Source organism: Cydia pomonella, chromosome 17 (genome assembly GCF_033807575.1).
Source record: "Cydia pomonella isolate Wapato2018A chromosome 17, ilCydPomo1, whole genome shotgun sequence".
In the NCBI taxonomy this organism is placed as follows: Eukaryota; Metazoa; Arthropoda; class Insecta; order Lepidoptera; family Tortricidae; genus Cydia; species Cydia pomonella.
In genome coordinates, this window is record NC_084719.1 from 18581221 (window position 1) to 18608256 (window position 27036).

At 36.0% G+C, this 27036-nt stretch overlaps 1 protein-coding gene across 1 annotated transcript in view; it reads left to right on the top strand.

Annotated features, from left to right (window-relative positions):
- LOC133526963 (gonadotropin-releasing hormone receptor-like) overlaps window positions 1-27036 on the top strand; it is a 124953-nt gene that overhangs the window by 77992 nt on the left and 19925 nt on the right. The window contains exons 2-3 of the mRNA XM_061863833.1: window positions 7980-8657; window positions 21762-21945. Coding sequence (XP_061719817.1) covers window positions 8013-8657; window positions 21762-21945 — 829 coding nt within the window. The 5' untranslated portion in view covers window positions 7980-8012. The remainder of the gene's footprint in view (window positions 1-7979; window positions 8658-21761; window positions 21946-27036) is intronic.

The window sequence follows — 27036 nt, forward strand, 5'->3', positions numbered from 1 at the left end:
ATTATCTCCGAATATATTCACTTTATCAAAAAATGTTTCTTGAAAACCCCTATTAGTTTTGAAAGACCTTTCCAACGATACCCCACACTCTAGGGTTGAAGCGAAAAAAAAACTTCACCCCCACTTTACGTGTAGGGGAGGTACCCTAATTTTTAGATTTTATTGTACGACTTTGTCGGCTTTATTGATTTATATATCCATGCCAAATTTCAGCTTTCTAGCACTAACGACCACGGAGCAAAGCCTCGGACAGACAGACAGACAGACAGACAGACAGACGGACATGGCGAAACTTGGCAAGTATGCTGAAATATAGTAACTAATCAATATTATTATTAGCTGTACATTGTATTGCAGAAACAAACTGTTGTAATGATAAATGGAATATGTCAATATCAGAAAAAAATTCATTATAAGTTCTACACGCTCTAGCTAAGAAGTATTTTCAAGTATTATAATCAATTCTTCAAATTTTAATGTTAATAATATATTATGTGAAAAATAAGACACGTAATTAAGTATAATATTACTACAGGACGTGGAACTCCTTAATGGCGGAAAACTAGGCTCCGCAATTACACCTGGCTCCAAAATAAAAGGACCTTCCGAGGCGACACTGGTGCAAACTCAACAGGCTTCGTACCGGCCACGGACGTTGCGCTCAATATAAACACCGCTGCGGATGGATGGACTCTCCTGCTTGCGCTTGCGGTGCTGGATCCCAGATTATCCAGCACATAATTGAAGACTGCCCCATATTGTGCTATACTGCTGGTCCTCCAGAAGACCTGGTTTTTGTGTTGACATTTAATAATTTTTCGATATTATATGCTTCTGTATTACGTTATGCCATACGATTAAATAGCTGCAATACATACCATCGAATTCTTGTTATATGATTTACCTTTTAACTAGTACACATTTTGAGCAGATAAGAATGTTTTTAATACCTACGGAAAGAAAGTCCTACATCAAACAACTCCTTAGATGCATTCCAAAGATACCTTGATTGAGTAAGATGAGTAAAATCTAAGACATTTTCGTGCTTCGAATTTGACAGGTAAACGAGATGGAGAGATGATTGTCAAAAGTTGATGTTTAATATCAAACTAAGGGGCACGGTTTTTTCTTACACTTCTACTACCTCTCTAATACAATCAATTCTTCCGTGTACACAGATACACAGATATAACATTTTCTCTGCTGCTGCTAATTTTTAACTATAATGTGTAATCACAAAGACATCTGATAAGGTTTACTTGTAAAAACACCTATTACTATTAGTTTAACTTTAGGATAAAATGCAAGTAAAAACGTATCTTTAGCGTCTTATGAAAAACAACATTTCCTACCTAATTTAAGCCAAATATTGTTAACAAAGCCTGAAGAGGTGTGACAGATTTGTTAGTTTGTTTCGGTAGTAAATGTATGCCATATGTTTATTCATTCGTGAACCGGAAAAAAAAATCCACGTACTGCTGTAATAGCTGAAATTTTAAGACGAAAGTGGACGACCGCGAGAAACCGCTTTTACGTACATTTTCTCCTATTAACATTATAGATAATGTTTTTACACACTTTTATGATAATACACAACAAAACTTTTATACACACAATACAACACTTGTGCCTTTTCTCTTTTGGTAACTTAAATTCGTCAAAAAACTATCTATTCGCCAACAAACTGTCTTCAGTTCGGCGAAACATTTGTTTAAAGTCATACGTATTTTTTTAATAAAAGAAAAATACTACTACTTTCATATGTTCTGCTGCTCTCGGCAATACAAATAACATATATTTTGAAAAATATAGCTTTGTCCTTCCAACTACTGACGACAAAATTATCTATATAAACTTGAAGATTGAAGCATAACAAATTATTTAAGTCATGATGAGAAAACTTACAAGAAAAAATAAATTAGCAGGGCGCAAGTTATTAGCTAATATCGATTGATACAAGGATTTACTGTAGGCCGCTTCTTTCCTTTCATGGAGAAAGATATTGACCTAAATACCATGACCTATCGAGAACACATTTTAATAAATAGATCATGGCTACTCATGCGCCATAAGTGTTAGATGCCTTTTTAAGTCAGTTAACCCAAGAGGCCAGAATTATTTTTTACTACTCTGACTAAACGTCCTTGTAACACAACAAGTATTACATGAAACATAGTATGTCATATCATGTTTCATGTACCTCTTCATAATTTTGTTATGGTTTTGACCGAAGCGTTAGCGAAGGTCTACGTTTTAACTCAAGCATTTTGCTCTCGTATGTCTGTATGTTCTCCTCTACAGGTCGCAATTCTTAACCGATTTCCATAATATTTCGTGACCAGATTCGATGAATATTTTCTTTGTCGCTCCAGTTTCTGTTTTTTTTTTTCAAAATACTTAAATTGGCATAAAGAACTTAAGCGCCAATAGTTCACCTTGATAACAACTCAACGAACTAGATAAGTATTTTTCACCTTTACATTTTCAAAGCTAAATGCGAGCTCACAGAGCCACAATTTTTTTATTGATTATTAATCAGCTACCAGCTAGTAAAGGTCTTTCGCTTATCTCAAGCGGTTAGTTAAGATTCTGCGCGGTGATTTTATAGAAGAAGGTACTTGTAGCTAAGTTTTAAGACTGAAACAAGTTTAAATACAACGTGTCTCCAGCCTCTGGACATAGATGAATAGGACGTGTCGGTACCTATTTCTAACCTATGTACCAAGTTTCATTCCAAACGACACAGTATTAACGGAGAAATTAATGATTTACGATTTAATACTTCGGAATAGCCTGTATGTAGATATACGGTAATAAAAGAGTATATTAAAGCAAGAAATATTACTTTGCTAATCCGCGAGAAAATAACGTGTTAGTCAATCAGTGCTAACCCGTTATACTTACTTGCGTATTTTTACATGCAATTAATGTAAAAATACGTAATTAAATAATAATAAGTCTTTAAATAATTAATATGTTCTATTAATTATTTAAAGAGTATATCACATCACTAGTGACACTTTAATATTATCGTCGTTGTGAAGAACTAATACAATGTGCTCCTATTTATTGATGATTAATTTGATTTTTTTATGTTTATCTAATCAAATGACTTACAGAAGGAATTCTACTCGGGTTCTCGGTCAATGTCCAGAGAATAGAGACCCGTTGTACATATATATATTTAGTGTTTAGTTACTTACCACACGAGTAATACAAATCAATGTTATACAGCCAAGCCTTCACCAATTTTGTAGCTGAAGATAATAACTTCTAACCAACATAACCGCCTCAGTTTAACGGTAGTGGGGTGCCATTTGACAGCGTGTGGTTTAACAATAGACCTGTAAATTGAAATTAATAAATAACCGATACATTTTTTTTAAATCGTCATCAAATCTACCTTACAATACAATTATTTGTTAAGTAAATCTTGTTTTATGAATTTTCTTATAAATCTTATAATACATATTTAGATGCTTGCGACTCTTAGTTGATATCGCGGTCGCGATTTCGTTGGCATGTGTCATGTCATGTTTTGCTTTAGTTATGACAACGGTTTGACATACGGCTACATAATTTAACGTAGGGATAGTTTGGGTATTTCAAGATTGTGCTGATTCTATGTTATTAACATTTTATTATAACTTCAAAGTCAATTTTTATTAATATTCCACTTATTTCAGTAACATCCATCTACTTTTAGTTAAGTAATTACAGTCAAGGTATTAAATATCGGCACGGACAAAGTGCCAGAAATATATACACATCTTCTTGCACATCTTTTTACATGGGCAATATGGTCGTATAAACATACTTTCGGTACTTTGTCCGAGTCCATATACAATGCCTTGACTGTACTCAACTATTTGGCGCAGTGGTGAAAATACTTGTGTATCCATTCAAATTACTGACACACTTTTTTTGCGGCATTCGATATTTGACCGACTATTCTATGGAATGTCATTACCAAACGATTCATTGAATTATAGTGTGGTTTATCAAGATTGACACACGATATCTAAATGTGCACTGTTTGAATGATTGAACCAATGCCAATGTCAAGTAAGCCATTGCATAAATTATACGGGTGATTTGTTAACTGTCGTACCTACAATGTGTAACAAAAGGCATCGTGTGAGTTAAACGCTTCAATATGTATGAATATAAATCTGACTATTAGTGGTTAATGGTGTTAAAGTGTATTATTTGATCGTTTTTATTAGATTACAGTTATTGTGTTACGTATTACGTACTTAGTTATTATTATTAAAACTTTACATATGATACCAACAATAATATACAATTCGCTTAGTAGGAAAAGACATGAGTCTAACCGAGGAGCCGGTGGACCTCGTCGGCGATGGCGGGATTACTTGGACTCATTTTTGAGAGGCTGACAGATATAGCACTAAACAGAGACGAGTGGAAAAAGAGAGGGGAGGCCTTTGTCCAGCAGTGCGATACAGTGGGATCTGAATAATGTGGGAAAAGATTTGAAAACTTTACTTCACTGGCTCAGTGACGCAAACAGGATCTTGGCCTCTGACACAAGATACCGACACTCACAAGGTATTCCGAGGGCGGACAGATCTTTTAGGGCTTCGTCACTCCAGCGGTATCTGGGACGTCCAGACGGACGTTTTCCACTAGGATACCCCACATACGCTCTTCTCACAGCACGATCCTCTCCCATCCTCTCCAGGTGACCGAGCCAGCGGAGTCGTGTGGCTTTGATTTCGCCAATTATATTAATCCTCACCTCCAATTTTAATAATACTTAGTATTGATTATAGTCATGATTATAGTGAGGGATCAGGTGGTGGATAAGATATCAAATAACTTTGCTGAAGCTTGCGGTGGAGATTATCAGGCCGATTCCAACTTGATACTCATACGTCAAATTGTTCTTGGTCTAGATACGATACGGATCGGATATGACAGCGTCAAAAGTGACGCTTTCGTTTCAAGAAACGTCATTTTGACACTGTTACTTTTGATATTTGGCGTATCTTAAAGTTTTAATCGGGCCGTATGAGGTCATAATAACAAAAGTATTCCAACATGAGAAGGAAAGGAGGAATTAAGCATCCTAAAGGATAGCGGTCGTTTTATAGCCGCTAATATGGAAATGTGGGTTACTTGAATAAATGAACTTCACCGTTGACTGTTAGAGATCGTTCCCAGTGCGAAGGATTCAACATTATACAATGGAACTTCGATAGCCACGAATCTTAAGGAAAATGAAAAACTTCGTGTTAACGACGTTTCATCTTATAGAGAACATCGAATAAGGGAGGTTCTTATAGGTTGCTGCTATTCTGTATAACACATGTTAATAAATTCAGCATTCTCTTATTAAACTACGTTTGCCCGGAGGAAACCAGAAATATGAATATTTGTACAACACGCGTTGAATCCTCTAAATTTAGACATTCTGCGGTATTCGCAAACTCGCTTTTCATTTTAAAATAGTTCAAACAAATTCAACTAAATACATTTGAAAGTTATATTTATTCATCAGCTTGCTAGCCAGTACAAACCTCTTACAGTAGTTTCAGTCTTTACATTAAGCTTCTAGTTCATACGAAGACATAATGTGGCAGTTACAATATTTAACTCTATTGACACTTATTAAAATACAAAGTTAAACAAAAAAAAAATTGTACCTACTTGTTGATAACCTAATATTGAAAAAAAACTTTATTGCAGACATGACGAGTCCATATCATTAGAAAATATCTTAAATCTAATCTAATCTAATTTAGGTATCTGCCTCCTTCTGGGACACCAGGCACTTGAGTATGCGATCGTACCCAGTGCCTCAAAATGGGGCAGTCCGTCTTCTCACTAATGCCCATCAGAATGGTGTTGGAGCTCCCCTGCGAGCGACTGAGGCGTGAGTATGAGCAACGCCACCCGTCGGCACACCACAGCGCCGAACCCGTCTGTACGCGCTGAAATATCGCTGATGCACTGCAGTAACGTGGGAGCCCCACCAGCACCCTGAAGGCATTGTTATACTATACTCGAAGAGCGTTGAAGGCCTGCTATGTGTAGTTACGCTGAAAATTGTGACATCAGCAAAATTTTCTTCTAATTTAAAAGGGTAGTGGACAACCGCTTCTATACAAACGTAGTAATATCGGGAGAGGAAAAGGGGGACTCAATTTGTATTGAGAAGCGATCACGTGACGTGTTCACTTTTTATCTTAGGGCTACATGCATCATCTATTGTTAGCCACTAACTCGGGATTAACCGGTTAAACCCGGAGTATCCAGTACAATTTGACCCGTTGTTAACGGTTATCTACGAGTATGTGGCTAACCTTGGATGGTGCAAGTGCAAAGTGGCCCTGGCGGTGAAGCTATTTACCTTTTATTTAACGATGTTTAGTTTTCAAGCTTTTCTATGTTATGCTAAAATACGTACTGCAAATGAAAGTCACTCATCACTCATGTTGTCTTTAGCTTAAAATATGAAACGGTCTTAAAAAGCAACATTAATTTAAATCTGACTTAAGACATATTTTTGGGGGAGAGTGGTTTGCTTTAGTTTTGGTGCAAAAACCTAATTCCTTTGAAGGCCTGTTTTGCTTTGCCGTGATGTTTCGAGATTGAATAATAAATCTCAGTACCCATGTATTTCTCTCTTGTAATTCTTACTTATTTAGATCATGTTTTTTAAAATTTAGCTTTTGTGTAGAAATCACATTCCAAGTACTTACAGACTATTTTATTCAAAATATTTGATAATATTGATAGTATCCAATGTTTTAAAGAAACGCTAAATAAATATCATTTTCTCCATATATTCTTAACGTTATTTCTAAACTGTTATTCAAGTAGATTAATAATAATAATAAAATAATAAATAAATAATAAATATTATAGGACATTATTACACAAATTGACTAAGTCCCACAGTAAGCTCAATAAGGCTTGTGTTGAGGGTACTTAGACAACGATATATATAATATATAAATATTTATAAATACTTAAATACATAGAAAACACCCATGACTCAGGAACAAATATCCATGCTCATCACACGAATAAATGCCCTTACCAGGATTTGAACCCGGGACCATCGGCTTCATAGGCAGGGTCACTACCCACGAGGCCAGACCGGTCGTCAAAAAAATTAGAAAAAATTTGTGAATTGAATAGTCAAAATAATAAAGACATTTCTAGACAATGAGAAGTAACATCTGTATTTTCTATCTATCTAGTACTTACATAGTTTTACTTAATGTTCAGTTAAGCTCGTAACTGACTCGATGTTTAGAAAGAAAAATAAACTAAAATAATCTTTATTAGAAAAAAACGAATTGCTATTCATTTGTCTGGCAGATGAACAACTCTTTACATTCTGAAGGCAATAAATTGAATCTTTTCAGTTGAGCCTAAAATGAAATATGGTTGCTTTTTTGTAACATGAAAAAGAATGTAAATTTAATTTATTTATGTTAGTTATAGAATTAAAACTAAACTAGCCATAAAATAAAACTACTTAAAAATTAAACTAATATTAAATAAAACTAAAATTAAAAGATATCCTAATAAACAAATTAGTTATAAAAAGAATACCCCTTCTAAAGCCTCCGCCTGCGGCAAAGATCCCATAACGCTGGCCGCGTTACCAAAGAATTATATTAACTAAATAAGATCAGGTATTTCATAGCTTATTATGGCAATTTTAAATAATAATTTGATTATAATATTTATCGTAACAAAAATATTTTATTTGTATTTATTTGAAAGATACTTTTTATAAATACCTGTAACACTACCCAATTATAATAAGCCTGCTTTCTGAGTTTCTATCAAGTAACAGATATGAGAATATCTTTGTATAAAGGTGACTGCTATAGTTATTGGCCCCTCCATAGTAATTGGCCACGTTTAGCAATAACACTTCTATGTATTGTAAAAATAAAAATTCTATATACCTAAAATATTTTTATTTGTTGTTTCAGATTGGCAGAAAAAAAACTAACGCATGACGAAACATGGGGAGTTTAGGCAACAATATCACATTATATGACGATAACAACCCGAGATTCCCAGGATCAGAAATTTTACCTGCATTTGAGATATGGCCTATAGATAAATGCATCAGATTGGCAATAATAGATAATAGCATAGAACCAACAAATCTTACTCAAAGTGAGTTTTTATACAACGATACTCGTCTAAGATGTTGGGAGCACTCACCAGTGTTGAAAAATGGGACATTAATAAGAGGTAGCGTGCTTTCAGTGATAGCAGTATTATCGTTTTTCGGGAATATAGCAACGATAATAAGTATAAGAAGAGGCAAGCGGAGCAGAGGGCGGGCGAGGCCGTCTTGGACGGCGATATACAGTCTAATATTTCAGCTGAGCATCGCTGATTTGCTCGTTACAGTATTTTGTATTGGAGGGGAAGCCGCCTGGATGTTTACCGTGCAGTGGTACGCTGGCAATGTGGGATGCAAGTTATTTAAGTTTGTGCAAATGTTCTCACTATATTTGAGTACATACATATTGGTGTTGATTGGGGTCGATCGGTGGCTGGCTGTTAAATACCCTATGAAGAGTATTGGCACGGCAACGAGAAGTGGACGACTAGTCATTATGGCTTGGATTTTAAGTTTTGGATTGAGTATCCCACAGGTAAGTGGTTTGGTACATTTAACTAAGTACATTATTCGTTTTTTTTTATACTACGTCGGTGGCAAACAAGCATACGGCCCGCCTGATGGTAAGCAGACTCCGTAGCCTACATATGTACGCCTGCAACTCAAAAGGAGTTATATGTTCGCTGCCGACCCTAACACTCCGCACCCTCGATTTATATACAAATTTTAAAGAGTATCCATATTTACAAACAATACACAGGAACGGAATTGGTAAACTTTATTGAGTGTTCAGGCCTTTACCTTCATCTAATAATTTCTAAGTTAAACAGTAACCCTCGGCTATGACAAAGTTTATTTTAGAAATAGTCGGCAGACTGCACAGTTCAAAGTCTATCGAAAATCTACATCAATTCGCACAATCCAGATTTTTTGAGATGTGTTTATTTATTATGCGAGTACAGTATTTTGAAAAAAAAAATCGCAACACAATAATTATCTAATATTATAATAATACATATAATTATCCACATTATTTTAAAATCTAAAACTATTCGAAAATACAAATTTTAGTAATCAATATTTTTAGTATGCTATTCTAAATAAATAATATTATTTATGTATTAAAATTTAGTTTTACTTCATAATTGCAGGTATCCGTAACAATTGCATGTCAATTACTTATGTTTTGTATGTTTTATTTTTAGGTACAATATTGTACAAAAAAGAATCCCACATTAAATATTTTTTTATCAATTATTATTGTTTTGAAATTGTTTTTTGCTGTTTACAATAAATGCTCAGATTGATTTTTGTTTACCTTCATAACTCTCTTAAGCTTTTCGTATAACAACAAAAGAATGTTTAACTTATAACTTTATTTATTTAATAGTTACGTGCATTGTTTATAGCTAAGTTTTAGTTATTATAGTTTGAAATTTTATTTTCATTCAATCGTTTATTGTTTATATTAATGAAAACTATCATAATACGCAAAATAATGCTGAAATAAATATTTTAAAACTGTGTTAAAATTAATCATATGAGATGAATAAAACTAAACTTAAACTAATTAATAACTTTCGACTAAAATGCTGATTAAACCCAGCTAAAAACTATCTATAAAACTAAAACAAACAATAAACATGTAGGTATTATTTTCTTAGTTCTCTTTATAAACCAAAAATAGGTCATGTAAATTAAATCATTAAATAGCAGGTGTTACAAATGTAAAATATACTTACCTTTTATAATAATAATTCAGCCTATATACGTCCCACTGCTGGGCACAGGCCTCCTCTCATGTGCGAGAGGGCTCGGGCTATAGTCCCCACGCTAGCCCAATGCGGATTGGGGACTTCACATACACCTTTGAATTTCTTCGCAGATGTATGCAGGTTTACTCACGATGTTTCCCTTCACCGAAAAGCTAGTGGTAAATATCAAATGACATTTCGTACATGAGTTCCGAAAAACTCATTGGTACGAGCCAAATTATTTGCCTTTTAATTGCATTCATTGTTGTGGCTTGACAAAATAAAAACGCGTAAGTATTTAGAAAAATTTAGAGTCTAAATCCTAACGACGGCTATTTATTACATGTCATTTATTTATTCATTTATCTAAACTTTCTTGCACATCAGAAAAGGTACAAATAGAGAACTTAATGCCATGACATTCTATATTATTATATACGAGTATAATTATTCTACTTATTTGGATTATTAACATGGACTTGAAACATGAAATCTTAGTGTTCGTTAATTTTATTTCAAAATAGAAAAAAAAAACATAGGCAACTTCCGCCTTCACAGTATTTATAAACCAATAATTGGGTATTAAAAACCAAGTAATACTAGTTATTAAATTACTTGACCGTCACTGGAAGCTTTATAATTGAGATAGCATATCTGTTTCCGTCGAATTATCACCAGTCTAGTGCTTTATTTGACTTCGTTTTCTGGCGACAGTGGCGACACCTGGCGGACCGCGTCATTTTTACACCAGGTAATAAAAGATGTCCGGTGAACGCTTTGTCATTGGCGTTCAGTTTCCCGTCGAAGCAACAAGTGCGCAGCGAGTCAGGCTCACTGACCCTGCGACCGTTACAATTTAAAGATAAAATCGTTATGCGTGATTACTAAAATCGATACGTTGTATAATAAAGTGTTTTTAAATATAAAAAAGCGGCCAAGTGCGAGTCGGACTCGCGCATGAAGGGTTCCGTACAATTTAAGACGTATTAAAAAAAAATCTTCTTATTAGATCTTGTTCAACATTTTACCACTTTGGACACACATTTTACCACTTTGGAAGTGTCTCTCGCGCAAACTATTCAGTTTAGAAAAAAATGATATTAGGAACCTAAATATCATTTTTGAAGACCTATCCATAGATACCCCACACGTATATGTTTGATGAATTTTTTTTTTTTTTAATTTTATGACGTATTAAAAAAAAACTACTCACTAGATCTCGTTCAAACCAATTTTCGGTGGAAGTTTGCATGGTAATGTATATCATATATTTATTTTAGATTTTTCATTTTGTTATTTTAGAAGTTACAGGGGGGGGGGACACACTTTTTTTCACTTTGGAAGGTTCTCTCGCGCAAACTATTCAGTTTAGAAAAAAATGATATTAGAAACCTTAATATCATTTTTAAAGACCTATCCATAGATACCCCACACGTATGGGTATGATGAAAAAAAAAATTTTTTTTTAATTTCATGACGTTTTAAAAAAAAACTACTTACTAGATCTCGTTCAAACCAATTTTCGGTGGAAGTTTACGTGGCAATGTATATCATATATTTTTTTTAGATTTTTCATTTTGTTATTTTAGAAGTTACAGGGGGGGGGGGGGACACACTTTTTTTCACTTTGGAAGGTTCTCTCGCGCAAACTATTCAGTTTAGAAAAAAATGATATTAGAAACCTTAATATCATTTTTGAAGACCTATCCATAGATACCCCACACGTATGGGTATGATGAAAAAAAAAATTTTTTTTTAATTTCATGACGTTTTAAAAAAAAACTACTTACTAGATCTCGTTCAAACCAATTTTCGGTGGAAGTTTACATGGCAATGTATATCATATATTTTTTTTAGATTTTTCATTCTGTTATTTTAGAAGTTACGGGGGGGGGGGGACACACTTTTTACCACTTTGGAAGTGTCTCTCGCGCAAACTATTCAGTTTAGAAAAAAAAGATATTAGAAACCTCAATATCATTTTTGAAGACCTATCCATAGATACCCCACACGTATGGGTTTGATGAAAAAAGATTTTTTGAGTTTCAGTTCTAAGTGTGGGGAACCCCCAAAATTTATTGTTTTTTTTTCTATTTTTATGTAAAAATCTTAATGCGGTTCATAGAATACATCTAGTTACCAAGTGTGAACAGTATAGCTCTTATAGTTTCGGAAAAAAGTGGCTGTGACAGAATCGGACAGACAGACGGACATGACGAATCTATAAGGGTTCCGTTTTTTGCCATTTGGCTACGGAACCCTAAAAAGTGATCACGTAAGTACCTGATTTCTAATATTTGCACAATAAGTATGTGGTCATATATTTAACAGTTTTTCTGTTCTGACCACTACCTACATATTAAATTATTGTGCCAAATAAATAACCAGTATGTTATAGTGTTTTATTTGCAGATTTTTCTATCCGATTGTATTTTTTTGTAAGAAATTATACAATCGAGAGCAAGTCTTGAAATAGAATTAATATCATTGCTATTTCAGAAATGGATAGTGATCAAATAGGCCCGGCAGAGCCGCAGCCTGGTCCAAGTGGGATGTCGCACAAACGAGCTAGGAGTAGAAGTTCATCCAGCAGCAGCTCAAGCAGCAACACGTCAAGCTCGTCATCCTCGAGCGGTCACAAGCGTTCGCGCCGCCACCGTCATAAAGAAAAGTAAGCGATCTCGGCGCTCCGCGCGCTTAATGGATAAATTATTCAAGGAAATGGGTGAGCTTCGCAAACATATTGCAGCTGGCAATGACAACACTATTAGCCACGATACTAATTTTTTTGAAAATAATCGTTGCCTAGAAAATTCAAATGTTGCCTTCCCTGATAACGAGTCAATTCTGTCAGAGGTTAGCGGTGAACTATATGAAGTTAATAATGTGAATGATGCTCCGTGCCCAGACGCTGAGAGTCAAGATGCAAATTTGAATTTGCCGTTCACTTTTGATATTGAAACGAAATTAAAGGAACCATCGGTACCTAAGACTCCAGAAAATTTTCTGAAAATGCTTCTTGACGTTCAGCGCTTGGGTAGCGCAGCATGGTCTGAGGTTAGGTACTCTGAGACCCAAAAACTTTACAATCATACTCCAGGTTTCGTAGACCTGGAAACAAACGAAGAGGTAAAAATGTATGATACCTTACGCCATCTATCTTATGCTGATAAATCATATGCAATATTTTTAAATTTTTTGTAAATCGCCTTTTTGGAAAACCTCATCAACTTTAGAATTTAATTCGTCATAAGAAAAATTCATACTTTTAGCCCACGACAAAAGACTACGAATACTATCTTGAATCGCCTGTTTTTGTTTCAAAATGCAGTAGGTAATAACTGCATTTTGAAACAAAAACAGGCGATTCAAGATAGTATTCGTAGTCTTTTGTCGTGGGCTAAAAGTATGAATTTTTCTTATGACGAATTAAATTCTAAAGTTGATGAGCTTTTCCAAAAAGGCGATTTACAAAAAATTTCGTCTGATCTTTTACAATTAGTTTGTGGTCACCGCGCCGAAGCTATTGAAATGCGCAGAGAGGCCATTACAAGCCAAATTAAAGAACCACTTATCAAGGCATTAGTAAACAAAATCCCCCCTTCCACATCTAATATTTTTGATGCATACTTTTACATCGGCTCTTGAAAAGGCTGGAGGTGTTCGAAAAACTTTTTGGCCTCTTAAACAAAATGCTTTAAGCAAGGCAAATCAGCCTAATAGCCGCCCCTCGCGGGGGCAAGGCATACGAAAATCTACAATTCCATCGCGTGGAATTCAGTGCAATGCGAGCCCAGGGTTTCCCTCGCAAAATATGCATATGCAAACCTGTAACAACGCACCCTCGCGGGGTGTATGTCATTGTCAAAATTGTCAACAACCGAATTACCCATGGGTAACTCAACCTTCAAATAATCATCCCGCTTATTACCACACAAGTGGAAGAGGGTCGTTTCAGAATCGAGGCTCGCGACCCGATCGTAGAGGTACCAGAGGTCGAGGAAATGCCGGTAGAGGGTACAAAGGTACCCAGAAACGGCAGAAACCATGACTCGGAACCGTTTCAAGCAGGCCGATTAGCGCACTTCCTCACACAATGGAAGAAAATGGGAGCACCAGAAATAGCATTAAAGTTAATCCGAGGGTATCGCATACCATTCCTTGCAAAACCTCCTCTGGTGTATCCCAATTTAAAATCGGGCCCCTTTCACACTCCTGTGTCAAAGGAAATGACTTCAATCGTGCACAAAATGAAAGTTCAAGGTGTTCTAAGTGTAGCACAACCGTCACCAAGCTTCATCTCTCCTCTTTTCCTTGTGCCAAAACCGGACGGATCAGCTCGACCAATTTTCAACTTGAAAGCGCTAAACAACTATATACTGGCCGAACCGTTTCACCTCATAAACATGCATCGGATTCCCGACTTCCTCCAACCAAACGACTGGATGTGCAAGGTCGATATATGCCAAGCTTATTTTCACGTGAAAGTAGCCGAGGCACACAGACGCTTCCTGCGCCTAGTTTACAACGAAGAATTGCTAGAAGTGACGTGCTTGCCGTTCGGGCTAAGCACATCTCCGAAAACGTTCTCAATACTAACAAATTGGGTAGCTCAAACCTTGCGGCAACAATGGAACGTCAGAATTATTGTTTACCTGGACGATTTTCTGATTGTCCATCAAAATGCAGCCATATTACAAGATCATGTAAAAATAACTATTCGAACGCTCATAAGTCTCGGATGGAAAGTGAATTTCGAAAAATCAATTCTGTATCCACAAAAAAGTATAGTTTACTTAGGGATACTTTGGCGAACTTGGGACAACTTAAAATCCTTACCAAAAGAAAAAGTAACCTCATTACGTCGAACACTAGAAGAGGTTCTTATTCAAGGAAAACTGACCTTGAAAAACACTCAGAGAATAGTAGGGTCTCTGAATTTCGCCAGTTTTGTCGTTCCAAGGGGTCGGCTCAATCATCGACGACTTCTAATGTTTCTAAACTCCCTGCCAGACCCATCGACCACGTCATTCCCGATACCGCAAAGTGTGGCGATCGAACTAAATTGGTGGGTACAAAATTGCCAGGCATCAACAGTTTTACATCGCCCTCCCCCCACCAATTTTCTAACAACCGATGCATCGGACCAAGCCTGGGGGGCGCAGTTGAACGACCTAGCTCTTTCGGGAGCTTGGTCACGAGAAGAACAGAACCTTCATTGCAATCAGAAGGAAATGTTAGCCATCCTTCATGTTCTTCAAGGTTACGCTCACCTGTTGCATCACAGTTCGATGCTTATACAATGCGACAACAGGACGGCCGTAGCCCATCTAAGGAAAGAAGGGGGATCGAAATCGTTAGCCCTGGTAAACATAACCCATCAGATTTTAGATCTTCTAGATCAAAATCAAATACACTTCAGCGTACACTATCTACCGGGCAAATACAATTGTCAAGCCGATCACTTATCGCGTCGTCGTCTACCGCCGGAATGGCACTTATTACCGGCTTGCGTAGAGACAGTTTTTGCGAAATGGGGAATACCGGTGGTGGATCTATTCGCCTCGGCAACAGCCCATGTGGTACACAATTATGTATCCCGAGACCTGAGAGACCCACAAGCGATGTACCACGACGCATTCAGTTCTCCGTGGAACTACCCACTCGCGTGGGTGTTCCCACCACCTTTTCTGATGCCCAAAGTCCTGTCTCACTTGAACCAATCGACCGGGATATTTCTGGTAGTGGTGCCTCGCTGGGAGAAAGTGTTCTGGCGGGCAGATCTCAAAGCCCGAGCGCTAGCGGCGCCACTTACTCTGAGGAACCTGCGGAAGAATCTAGTCGACACGTCGACAGGCCTACCACCTCCCCAAGTCGAGGAAATGATTCTCGAGGTTTGGAAGTGTGGGGGTGGTCTGAGGCCCTAGAGTCATGGAGCTCAGATCAATTATCATTGCTTAAAAATTCATGGAGAAAATCGACTTTAAGAACTTACAAAACAGCTTGGCAACGTTGGATTTCTTGGGCAGAAACAAAAAATATAAACCCAAAAAATCCGACAGGAGCTCAACTAGCACAGTTTTTATCAGATTTACATTTAATAAATAAATTATCTTATAATACAATACTTTTACACAAGTCAGTCGTTTCTACATTGTGTAACACTGAAACATCAAGTTGTTTGAGTTCACATGTTCTGGTGAAACACATTCTTAAGTCGATTTCCTTAACATGTCCTAAAACGGCTAAACCCCCAGTTTGGGATGTTGATCAACTGATAAAAATTTTATCCGATTATACAGTAGATCAGAACAATGCTTTCCAAACAACGCGTCATACTGCCACTTTATTACTTCTTTGCTCTGGCAGGCGCATACACGATTTAACCTTGCTTACGATTGACCATGACAAGTGTATAAGATCAGATGAATGTATCATTTTTTGGCCCCAGTTCGGCTCAAAAACAGACTCTAGTAATTACAGGCAGTCCGGTTGGAAACTATTAGCAAATACCAGTAATAGTAAGCTAGATCCCCTTTTTTGGATAGAACGAACTAAACTATATCACTTCTTAATGACAGACGTAATACTGCTAAATCATTTAATTTGTTCATGACACTTAAGGGTCGTTCGAAACCGGCCTCACGGACGGTCATTGCAAATTGGATAAAAACTTTATTTAAAGAAGCAAACATAGCAGCTGCTCCAGGTAGTATTAGATCAGCTGTAGCTTCAAAAAGTTGGTGGGAAAATCATTCCCTAGATGACATTATGGCGCGTGGCAACTGGCAATCAGCTAACACGTTCCAACGATTTTATAGGAGAGAGGTAGCAAGAACAAGTACTTCTTCTACAAATGTTACAAAGTTGTTTAATCCTGTATAGGTATTATGATAATTGATTTATATAATATAGTAAAGTTGATTTCTCAGGCACTGTGCCTGATGTAATTATTGTACCTAATCATTCAGGCAACATTGTACAATATAAAATATAAGTACATAAATAAATTATAGTAAGTAACTCTACATAAATCATTAAATGATATTACTAAGTGTACAATTAATTATATGTTTAAAGAATAAAATAATTGAAATCGATATTTGAGTATTTCAATCACATTGGCGCATAGATATAAGAAGTAAGGAGATTTATAACGAAGCATAATTTCAACGAGTCTCGCTGTCCCCCACCACATCATTAAAGGCGTGGCCAGACAACCAACTCACGCGCTGTGATTGGCCAAACCGCGCGGTGTAGGAGCCTAGAGCGGCGGCACTAGAGTGAGGACAATTCGATAGAGCTATCGATATTTTACATGTTCTGAACATGAGTAACATGACCTTAGAGTTTTGACATTTTTGTTTTAAGTAATAATTGCCATAGACTTAATTTATATTCCTTTAAATTTTTGACCTTATTTACGAGCTAAGAATTTTAAGGTACGTGTAAGGTATATTAGTTGATCCATAAGTTCTCTCACAAAGGTTTTTACTGATAAAATGTAATACAAAGCTTTTAATTTAAAAAAAAAAACATGTACCATGATGCGAAAGCTTGTTTATGCTTAACTAATCAAATTGGTTTAAATTTTAGTCATTATTTGATGTAATGTTTGTTTAAATTGTTTACTTTGGGATTGTCGTTAGACGCGAGCGCTTCATTAAAAAAATAGTTTCAGTTTATTATAGCATATTTCGTCACCAATTGAAAGCAATTCCAGCATGTTACATAGAGTTATGAAGAACTGCGAAAGCAAGTTATAGTAAATTATATTGTAAGTATAATGCACCATTAAATAAGCTTTTAAATCATATGTACGAATAATAAGGAAAGTGTAATCATAATTATCAGTAAAAATCTTTCTGATAGAACTTTTGGATCGACTAAGTATAACAATATACTATTATTTTAAACATATTTATATTCTATCGTTATATAAATGAGGTGAAGTGTAACTGGAAACATTTTTCTTGAAAATGATCCAAACAAATAACACTTTTCTCGCTCGTAAACCAGTTAGGGCCCTCTACCTGTAGCATCTATCCATTTTTTTTAATACTGGAATTTTTCGGGAAACTGAAAAAAATTGCAATCATGAACATATTTGATTATACCTAGTGCAGTTATTCGAATCGTTGCTAAGAACCTGAATAAAATATACTTATAGGTATAAACTATAATGTTATAAATAAATTGTACTTAATTAAATCAGTTTATTTTTTGGCTTACCTATTCGATTTTTAATCCAAATTAATAAGTATTAAATTAAACATTAGGTGCATATAAAATAATTGTAAAATTTTACTTGAAAAATAATTACTTTCATACACACTATATCCAAACATTTTTATCGATAACGCTCAAAGATCAATTATATGCACGAGCACCACTCTACTTCGCGGCGTCAATGAAGGGAGCGGTTGGCGGTCGTACCAAGAAACAATAATGCCCCTGTGAATATCGTTAGCTGTTTAATGCATTGCGCCGTTGCTATGGACACTACAAATAGTTTTCCATGCCAAAGCGTCAATGTAGGATGCATAGATAAATTGTCACGCGTTTGTATGACAACATGGTCTGACTCAGAAAAATCATATTTCACTGGATTTATTTGTTAAAATGTGTGGTTTTATTGACTAATACGTGAAAAAAAATGTGGTATGTAACTCCATGATCCTTATAGTTTTTGGATGCACTCCTATTTCGACACAAAATAACGCTATAATTCGGCATTTCAATAAAATTGACGCGCACATTGTTCAATGACAGCTAATTTGCTACTGTCTTACGGCGGGCCGGTATGGCCACGATGTGGCCATGTCGCGGCGACACGCGCCACGCCTCCGTCAGCCATCTAGTACTTTCTATGATCTGAGCATTGGCGCTATATTACATTAAAATTAATCTAATAAGGGGCGACACCAGGCGATAACAAACAGGTCTCAATTATAAAGCTTCCAGTGACGGTCAAGTAATTTAATAGCAGCGTTTTACCTGAAATAAAACGCATATTAAAATACTTACCTCACTGGAAGCTTTCATTTCATTTCTGCCTGGTGAAATTGAGCCAATGACAAAGCGTTCACCGGACATCTTTTATTACCTGGTGTAAAAATGGCGCGGTCCGCCAGGTGTCGCCACTGTCGCCAGAAAACGAAGTCAAATAAAGCACTAGACTGGTGATAATTCGACGGAAACAGATATGCTATCTCAATTATAAAGCTTCCAGTGAGGTAAGTATTTTAATATGCGTTTTATTTCAGGTAAAACGCTGCTATAATGAACACATTAACAGTAAATTTTACAACTACTTACCAACATATTACGAGTAAGTAGGTAGATATGTGATCCTAAACTTGAACAGAGAGAGTTTCTTACCGGTAAGAAGAGGGAATGAACATTTCTTGTTCACGTGCTATCAATAAATCGGCTATTGAATAAATTTAATGTTTTACGAGAACGATACATTTAATACCTGATAAACTCAGACGTTTGACAGAGATAGCAATATTTAACATTTCAATATATGTATAATATATTACTTCGATATTTTAATTTAACCGGTTAATTTCGTAGCACTAAAACAAAAGACGAACGAATTTGGTATAAAATGGTAACTCATTATATTAGTTATTAAACCGGTGACCGCAAATTAAAACTAACCATTTTCATTCCCGGATGACTGAACTAAAACGGTTTGAAAAATAAAACGGTTTTCGAAACCTGCTTGTCAGTTACTATCTTCGGGATTGTTCACATAATTATATCATATATTTTACTGATGTTTTATATGTCCATAATTATATATATTTTATATATCGTGGTCTAGTAACCACAATACAAGTCTTATTATGTACTGTGGGACTCGGTCGATGTGTGTAAATTTGTCGTATAATATTTATTTAAATACGATTTATTTTAACGCATTTTCCTAACTCCTATTGGAGACGGTAAATTGATATCCGTCCGTTTTCTGCTAATCCGCAATGGTTTTCCAATTATCCGCGTCGAGAAAACAAAGAAAATTTTACACTTGAGTTATCTTAAGAAGCTGTATATTAAAAAAAAACAGTCTTATTACGACTTTACCAAGTAAATTAGAAGACTAAAATATTTTTTAAGGTTTGTTATCGGACATTTAACGTTGTAAAAGATACTTACATCGTATCTCGTTAGATATCAAGAACTTTTTTAAACAACCTTGAGGCAAATGTTTCTTCGACCATATTATGTTTTCAACTTCAATGGCTTGTCATTTAACTGCGATCAAATTACCATTATTCCTTTTAAAATTGGTCTTAAATTGACAGTTTATATTACCATTACAATGAAGATAAAATTCTAATTTTAAACATAGTGTTCATGTTATTATGTTAGGTAAAAAGGCAATGTTCATTTTTGATCCTTGAAGAGTTCATTCATTTGTATAAAAATGTTAACTTTTGGGAAAAAACATTCAACTTTGTATAACTAAATGTAACCGTCTAACATTTTATTTCGTCAGAAATTATTTTGACCACCCTCCGCTTGCCTTATCGGACCAGTCCCAGAATAGCATAATTATACAAAGCTCGAAAGTCTAAGTAAAAGCGGGTAAAAAGTAAAATTTTACTGATACAGCTTTTAAAATAAAACATCTATAAATAGTTGTTTTTTTTGTTACATATGACAATTAGGTTCATTATTTAGAAAGTTTTAAATAACGACAGGCGGCCTGATTCTAATTTTAATATACGTCAAAAAAATTATTTCGTTAAGATATGGATCGGATCTGTCAGTGTCAAAAGTGACGTCAAAACCAAAACATCACTTTTGACATTGACACTAATAGATCCGATCCATATAGTATCTAGGTCTAATTTTTGACGTATACTTAAATTAAAATCAGGCCGATGGTCCTTTAAAGCACATAATGAAAAAAATAAAACAGAAAAATGGTCACGGAATTTCTACCGTCGTATTGGGTCAATTAATTACATCCACACTTCCCGATATCGGGCCCGAAGTCAGTCCCGATGTCGGGCCTGATAATCGTTTTCCATTTCATGGAATAACAGCAAATTGTTAACAATATTTGCAGTTTAAAAAATACTTTGTTTCTCATTGGCAAAAATGTTCAATGTTCGATATTTTTGCATATGTACAATTTTTTTTGACATAACGGTGTGCTGATGTTTTGTGAAACGTCAAAAATTGTTATTAAATCTGCCTAATATTGCAGTGTTATTTGTGTTTAATTTAGCTTTAGGTCAAACCCAAAGTTCAGGTAGGTAGTTTTAAGTCTGCCTAGTCTAGTTAATGAGAGATAGAGATAAATTAAGAGTTGACAGATATTTGGTTTCACCGGGAAGATTATGAAAAAAAATTCCTTTGAAAACCAGTTTTTAAAGGAAAAAAAATCGATCGATTTTAGGCATTGAAAAAATCGATAAAATATATTTCAGTAGGTAATGTCCCTACATATTTACCTACCCCTACCCTACCCTAGTACCTATATTTCCCCTGTAGGCACTTAGAATTTTATTCACGTTAACATAAAAACGGGAGTTTTTTGTGTTTATTATGATCTAACGACCAAAAACTTTTTGGGCTAACGGCTGACCCTTTTGTCAGCTGCGTGGACAACTAAGCCAAGTTAAACCGTTTTTTGGTAATGGTAGCTGCTGTAATACGCAAGGCCCTTAAACAAATAACGACCGACTTTTTCAAAGCCCTTTGTTATCTGTACTTAAATGTTAAGTTTGTAAAAGAACAAGACCCAATTTAGAATAAAAAACCTGTTCGGGATTTTGTAACAAACCAAACCGTTATCCCTATTATTGTAATTTAATTACAATTAGGGTGACAATGCTATCCTAATTTGATTTTTCTTATTGTTTCAGACGATAGTGTTTCAAGTAGCAAAAGGCCCTTTTGTTGAGGAGTTCTACCAATGTGTCACGCACGGAGTTTACTCAGCGAAGTGGCAAGAGCAATTGTATACAACGCTGTCTTTGGTTTTTATGTTCGTTTTGCCACTCCTGATCCTTGTGTCGACCTACGTGTCTACTGTTCGGACTATTGCGCGTATGTATTTATTTGGCTTATTTTCCTGTTGTGTAACATATTACATGTGAGACACATTATGTATTAATACTACGTTTAACAAACCAGTACCTGGGCGACCGAGCTTTGCTCGGTTATAACTATTTATTGTAATATGGTGGTGTATAGGTGATAATCTTAACTACTTTTTTTTACTAAATTAAACTTGTCTAAAACAATAAAAATTAAAAAATTATATATAAACTTGAACATATAAAAAAAAAAACAATAGTTAATCACCGGGCGAGATTCGAACCCGTAACACTCGTTTAGCAGTCCGCGTCTTAACCCGCTGGACCAGACGGACAGTGGTCGGCAACACGAAATTAGCGACCATATTCTGCGTCGAAAGAAAAACGCATGAAAACTCGAAAACACGCGTTTTCCCAAACATAAGACTAATCTAGATAGGTTTCTTAGGATAGATTGCTCGTTTAAAGGTATAAGATTCTCACTCAAACTGACAGATTGGATGTCAACGTCAAATTATTTCACGCATTTCACTTCTTTGCATCTGTGAAAATCCAATACGATCGGATTATGTAAATGGTCGCAATAATGGTGGTTAGAATTTGAATGATTAATTGTCTCGTTCTCAAGCAAAAGGTACCGTATTGTTGCTAGCCATAAGGACGCTCTGAAAGGATATTCGTATAAAGATACGAGCAAATTTCGTCCTTATGGGAAGCGACAATGTGGCACCTTTTTCTTTAGAACGTCATAATTATCATTCGGTCAAAATTTTTTTTTTTTTTAGAGGAGTCAAACGAGCAGACGGATCAGGTCGCATAGTAGGCAGGTGCCTACTATGCGATTACCAGAGGGGTTGTAAGTGCGTTGCCGGCATTTAAGATGGGAGTACGCTCTTTTCTTGAAGGTTTGAAGGTCGTATCGGTCGGTTTGATGAGATATCGCTGCAATTACAAAATATATTGAAAGTTTTGTTTGCTATGAGTATATATTATGATTGCAATGCAATAATAATTACATTTATTTAGACAAAATAGTAAAGATGTTTGCTTTTAGCATTTCAGATCAGACGATGAGTATGACTTTGAATATGTACATATTAACATCGATTCCGATCGAGCTTTCTTTATTGCAGTTCTCTCAATAATTTCTAGAACTTTTTAGTCTCATGATTAAGTGATCAACGAGGGGAGGAATGCTAAGGTCGGCAACGCGCATATGACTCCTCTGGAGTTGCAGGTGTACATAGGCTACGGAGACTGCTTACCATCAGGCGGGCCGTATGCTTGTTTGCCACCAATGTAGTATAAAAAAATAATCGGACAGACAGACATGACGAATCTATAAGGGTTCCGTTTTTTGCCATTTGGCTACGGAACCCTAAAAAGGCCCTTGAGGCATTGTACCAAGGATGCTGGCGGCATTTCCTCGTTGTATCGCAATACTGATACGTTGTGCGAAGAAGCCGCCAGCTCTTCGGTCACCAGTTCCGTCAACCAGACGTTTAAAAAATAAATAAAAAATAAAAAGTCATTTATTGTCGCAAAAAATAAATAAATAGTACATACAGCAAGAATCAACAAACATGATTGACTAATCGTTTTGACTGAGCAACTTGATTCGACTAAACAGTCAACCACTCTATAAGCATTCATTACAGCACAGTAGCAATAAGTATACAGCTTTTGAGAACTATGATAATATACCATATAGAACTATTGTTTACATTCAAACTCTTAAGTGCGACAATGGGCTCGGGACTCAGCTTTTGCCGCGAGTCTGGTGACTGCACAGCGCTTCACGTTTCGCGGTTTCTCCAAAAAACTTGTGCGCGCTGGGACCCCATGGACCTAGAGTTTCAACACAGTTTTATATTTTATATTTGTGTCTATTAATTTTAAGCGTCAAGTCTTAGTGTTTTTTACATATCCCGCACCAACTATGCTTCTCTGTTTGGCCTAAAGGTTGACTGGTATAAAATGCCGGGTGGCATTAAGTCCGTCTTTGTCATTGTATATTTTTTTACTGTGCAATAAAGTTTAAATAAATAACTTTTACCTATGCTATTAACTTGTAATTCGTGCGTCATTGCAATTTAATGTTCGCGAGATTTCCTTTGTGTTATTTTTGGTAGGAATTGAGACTCATAACCACTAACGGAATAGTATCAAGGAAGTCGTAAAATCAATGTTTGTGTATCAGTTGCAATATTGAGACTTGTATAGACATGGCTTACAGCCAATAACTTACGTGTATATTTAATGGATCAAAATGCATTTCAATAAAATTTATATATGCATCACACCACAATATCGTGGCTAGTAACACTAACGCATTTAGTAATATCGGCTTGTAAAAGTAAAACAAAACTTGACGCTTGTAATATATTTAATAGTTAAAAAAAAAACCACAGCGTTCGTCTCAAGTATACTCCGGACGAGCGCGGTATAGAGCACGCGAGTGGCGGCTAGGCTCAGGGGGCCTACCGCAAAAATCGAATTTCGCAAATGGCGGAGATCTTTCTCTTTTACTATCACTAAGACGTAATATTTATAACGAACCATAGTCTCTTGTACGCTGTGTTAGTTACAGCTTGGACATGTTCACAAAATGAGACTGCAGGGTCAAAAAGCACACCTAAATCGCGGACCTGAGCCGAACGCGCTATACAAAAATCGCCTATATTGTATTCACACTCAGGGCAACGCGATCGCGAAAAGGTCATCATCTTGCACTTACCCGAATTAAAATAAAGTTTATTTCTGAGGCTCCCAACTGTATACAGAAAGAACATCCATTTGCAATTCCCGACAATCTCACTGATTTTCCACCGATATAATTTGGTTTCATATCTTTTTCTTAGTTACAGTCAAATATATCATGCAAATAATAGAAGGCCCGGAAGGCCCCGTTCATCGGGTTTCATTTTGTGTGATTGTCTATGACCATGACCATAATTTATATTTTTTAATTTCGTCGAAAATCTTTCGCAACCCGCATCTCCAATGATGGGACCAGTTATCCCTCGACGATGACCCAAGCATCTGATATCGAATCTCTTCGTAATAAATTTAAAATAAAATCGTTGCATTTCAATACATTTTAACCTTCCATACCCGTAAATGGTAGCTCATATGTAATTGGACGCCTTAATGTTTGTAGAACAGTTCAATTAATTAAGAGCACTGGTTTATAGTTTCTGTTTTCCGAAGATAAAATGAATCAATGATTAATTCATTTAAGGATCAATAATTTTTTTTTCGTCACTCAAGACACGACCATGGCAAACGTGAACCTTGGCCACCGGTGGACTTGGTCACTTTCTCTTTAGTGTATGATATCTATTTCAGTTTATAAACATAAAGTTATTTATAAAACAAAAATAGATAGTTTCTAACATTGATATGCTGACATGGATATTTATATAAATTCCATGTCAAATTCTTTAATTTGGGTTTTAAGCTTGAACACAAACTTTGAAGAAACGCTTTTCGTTATTGCTTTCACTCATTAATCTCATTACATAATTATACCATACAATATAAAAATCAATAAATTACATATGTCATAACATAACCTCTACTTAATCAGACATGTTTTAACGATCCCTGCACGGCTAGCACATGATTACACGCGGGATAACTCGCGCCGCGAGAAACAACAGTCGCGTGTCACAAATTTCTATGTCGACCTGTCAGTTTCTCGATTTTGGTAGCACAAGTTGGCAGATCGAGAAAAGAATTCCACGCGAGAGAGCCATCCCGCGCGCGACTTAGCCAGTGTGGCCATTTATACTTGGAACACACTTTTCTTTCGTGGCAACACTGAATCGGTACTAACATAATCGGAAAAATAATGAATAGTCAGCTTTAGAAACGGAGCGTCCCTAGTCACGATAACGTTGTCTCCTTCTCGCAGTATTAAGATTAAAGAAATAGCAAATATTATTTTTAAGTCGGAAATGTCAATGTGTCAATCATAATTTGATTCGCTTTGTCGTTACAAGTTGGAATACATTATTATATCTAAAGATAATTACCTACATAATAATTAAATATAACTCCTTACAAATGATTGGCGTTTTGTTAAGATAATTGAGATTACCCGAAAGTTTTGGCTAATAAGCTACCATCTTTACGAAGAAGACTGAAATCTCATGATAATCCCCAACATATCTTCCTTGTGGCTGGCTAGTTGCTGCGCCGCTGGCTTCGAAGATAGATTGATGACATGCACAAGTTTGTCATCAAACACGGCGCCTATACCATGCTGCTGCTGGGCGCAGCCATCCTGCCACGGAGGACATAGAAGGGCTCAAGTTGGGAACCTACTCCATACAACGACACTCGAATGTTAAAAACAATGAGTTATTTTTGCGTGTTTTGTATTTTAGCGATCTATGGATGCAGCGTTAGTTTTTCAAGTTTTCTCATATTGCAAATACACAAAACAATGTCAGAATATCCGTTAATTATCTAAAGAAAATTAAGCACGATCTCAAATAATGTAACTTTTAAATAAACGCTCCATAAACATTAAGTTATTTTATTTACTCTGACCTCTTTCAGATTTAAGTACGACTACTACGACTCCCACCGAACGGGCGGAGTCGGATCGCATTTCACATTTATGTGGCCGCAAGCCGGTCGGCTGCTCGCGGACGCGGAGACGCCTCCGGACGAATTCTATCGCTTCTGCGATATATAATGTATAGGCACATTAAAAATGCGCTCCGGTGCGGCCTGACTCCAGCCAGTCGGTGGGAATCGTACACTAGGGTGGTAACTACAGAATACTCTTATTACGGCCGTGGCCTTTTGAAAGGTGGAGGTTGAGTTGGGCTGCCAGATTCATTATTTTGCATTATTTTGTTATACGCAGATATAGTAACAAAAGTGTACTTAGATACCTACTTAGGGTAAGTAATAAGTACCTAAGTACAGTAGGTGTAGGTTACCTTACCCATTCTAAAAGCTTTCTCCAAAGTTTTAAAATACATTGCGTTTTTGTACTACTACTACTACTACTACTTCACTGGCTCAGTGACCCAAACAAGATCTTGGCCTCTGACACAAGAGAGCGCTACTCTGCCCTATCCTGCGC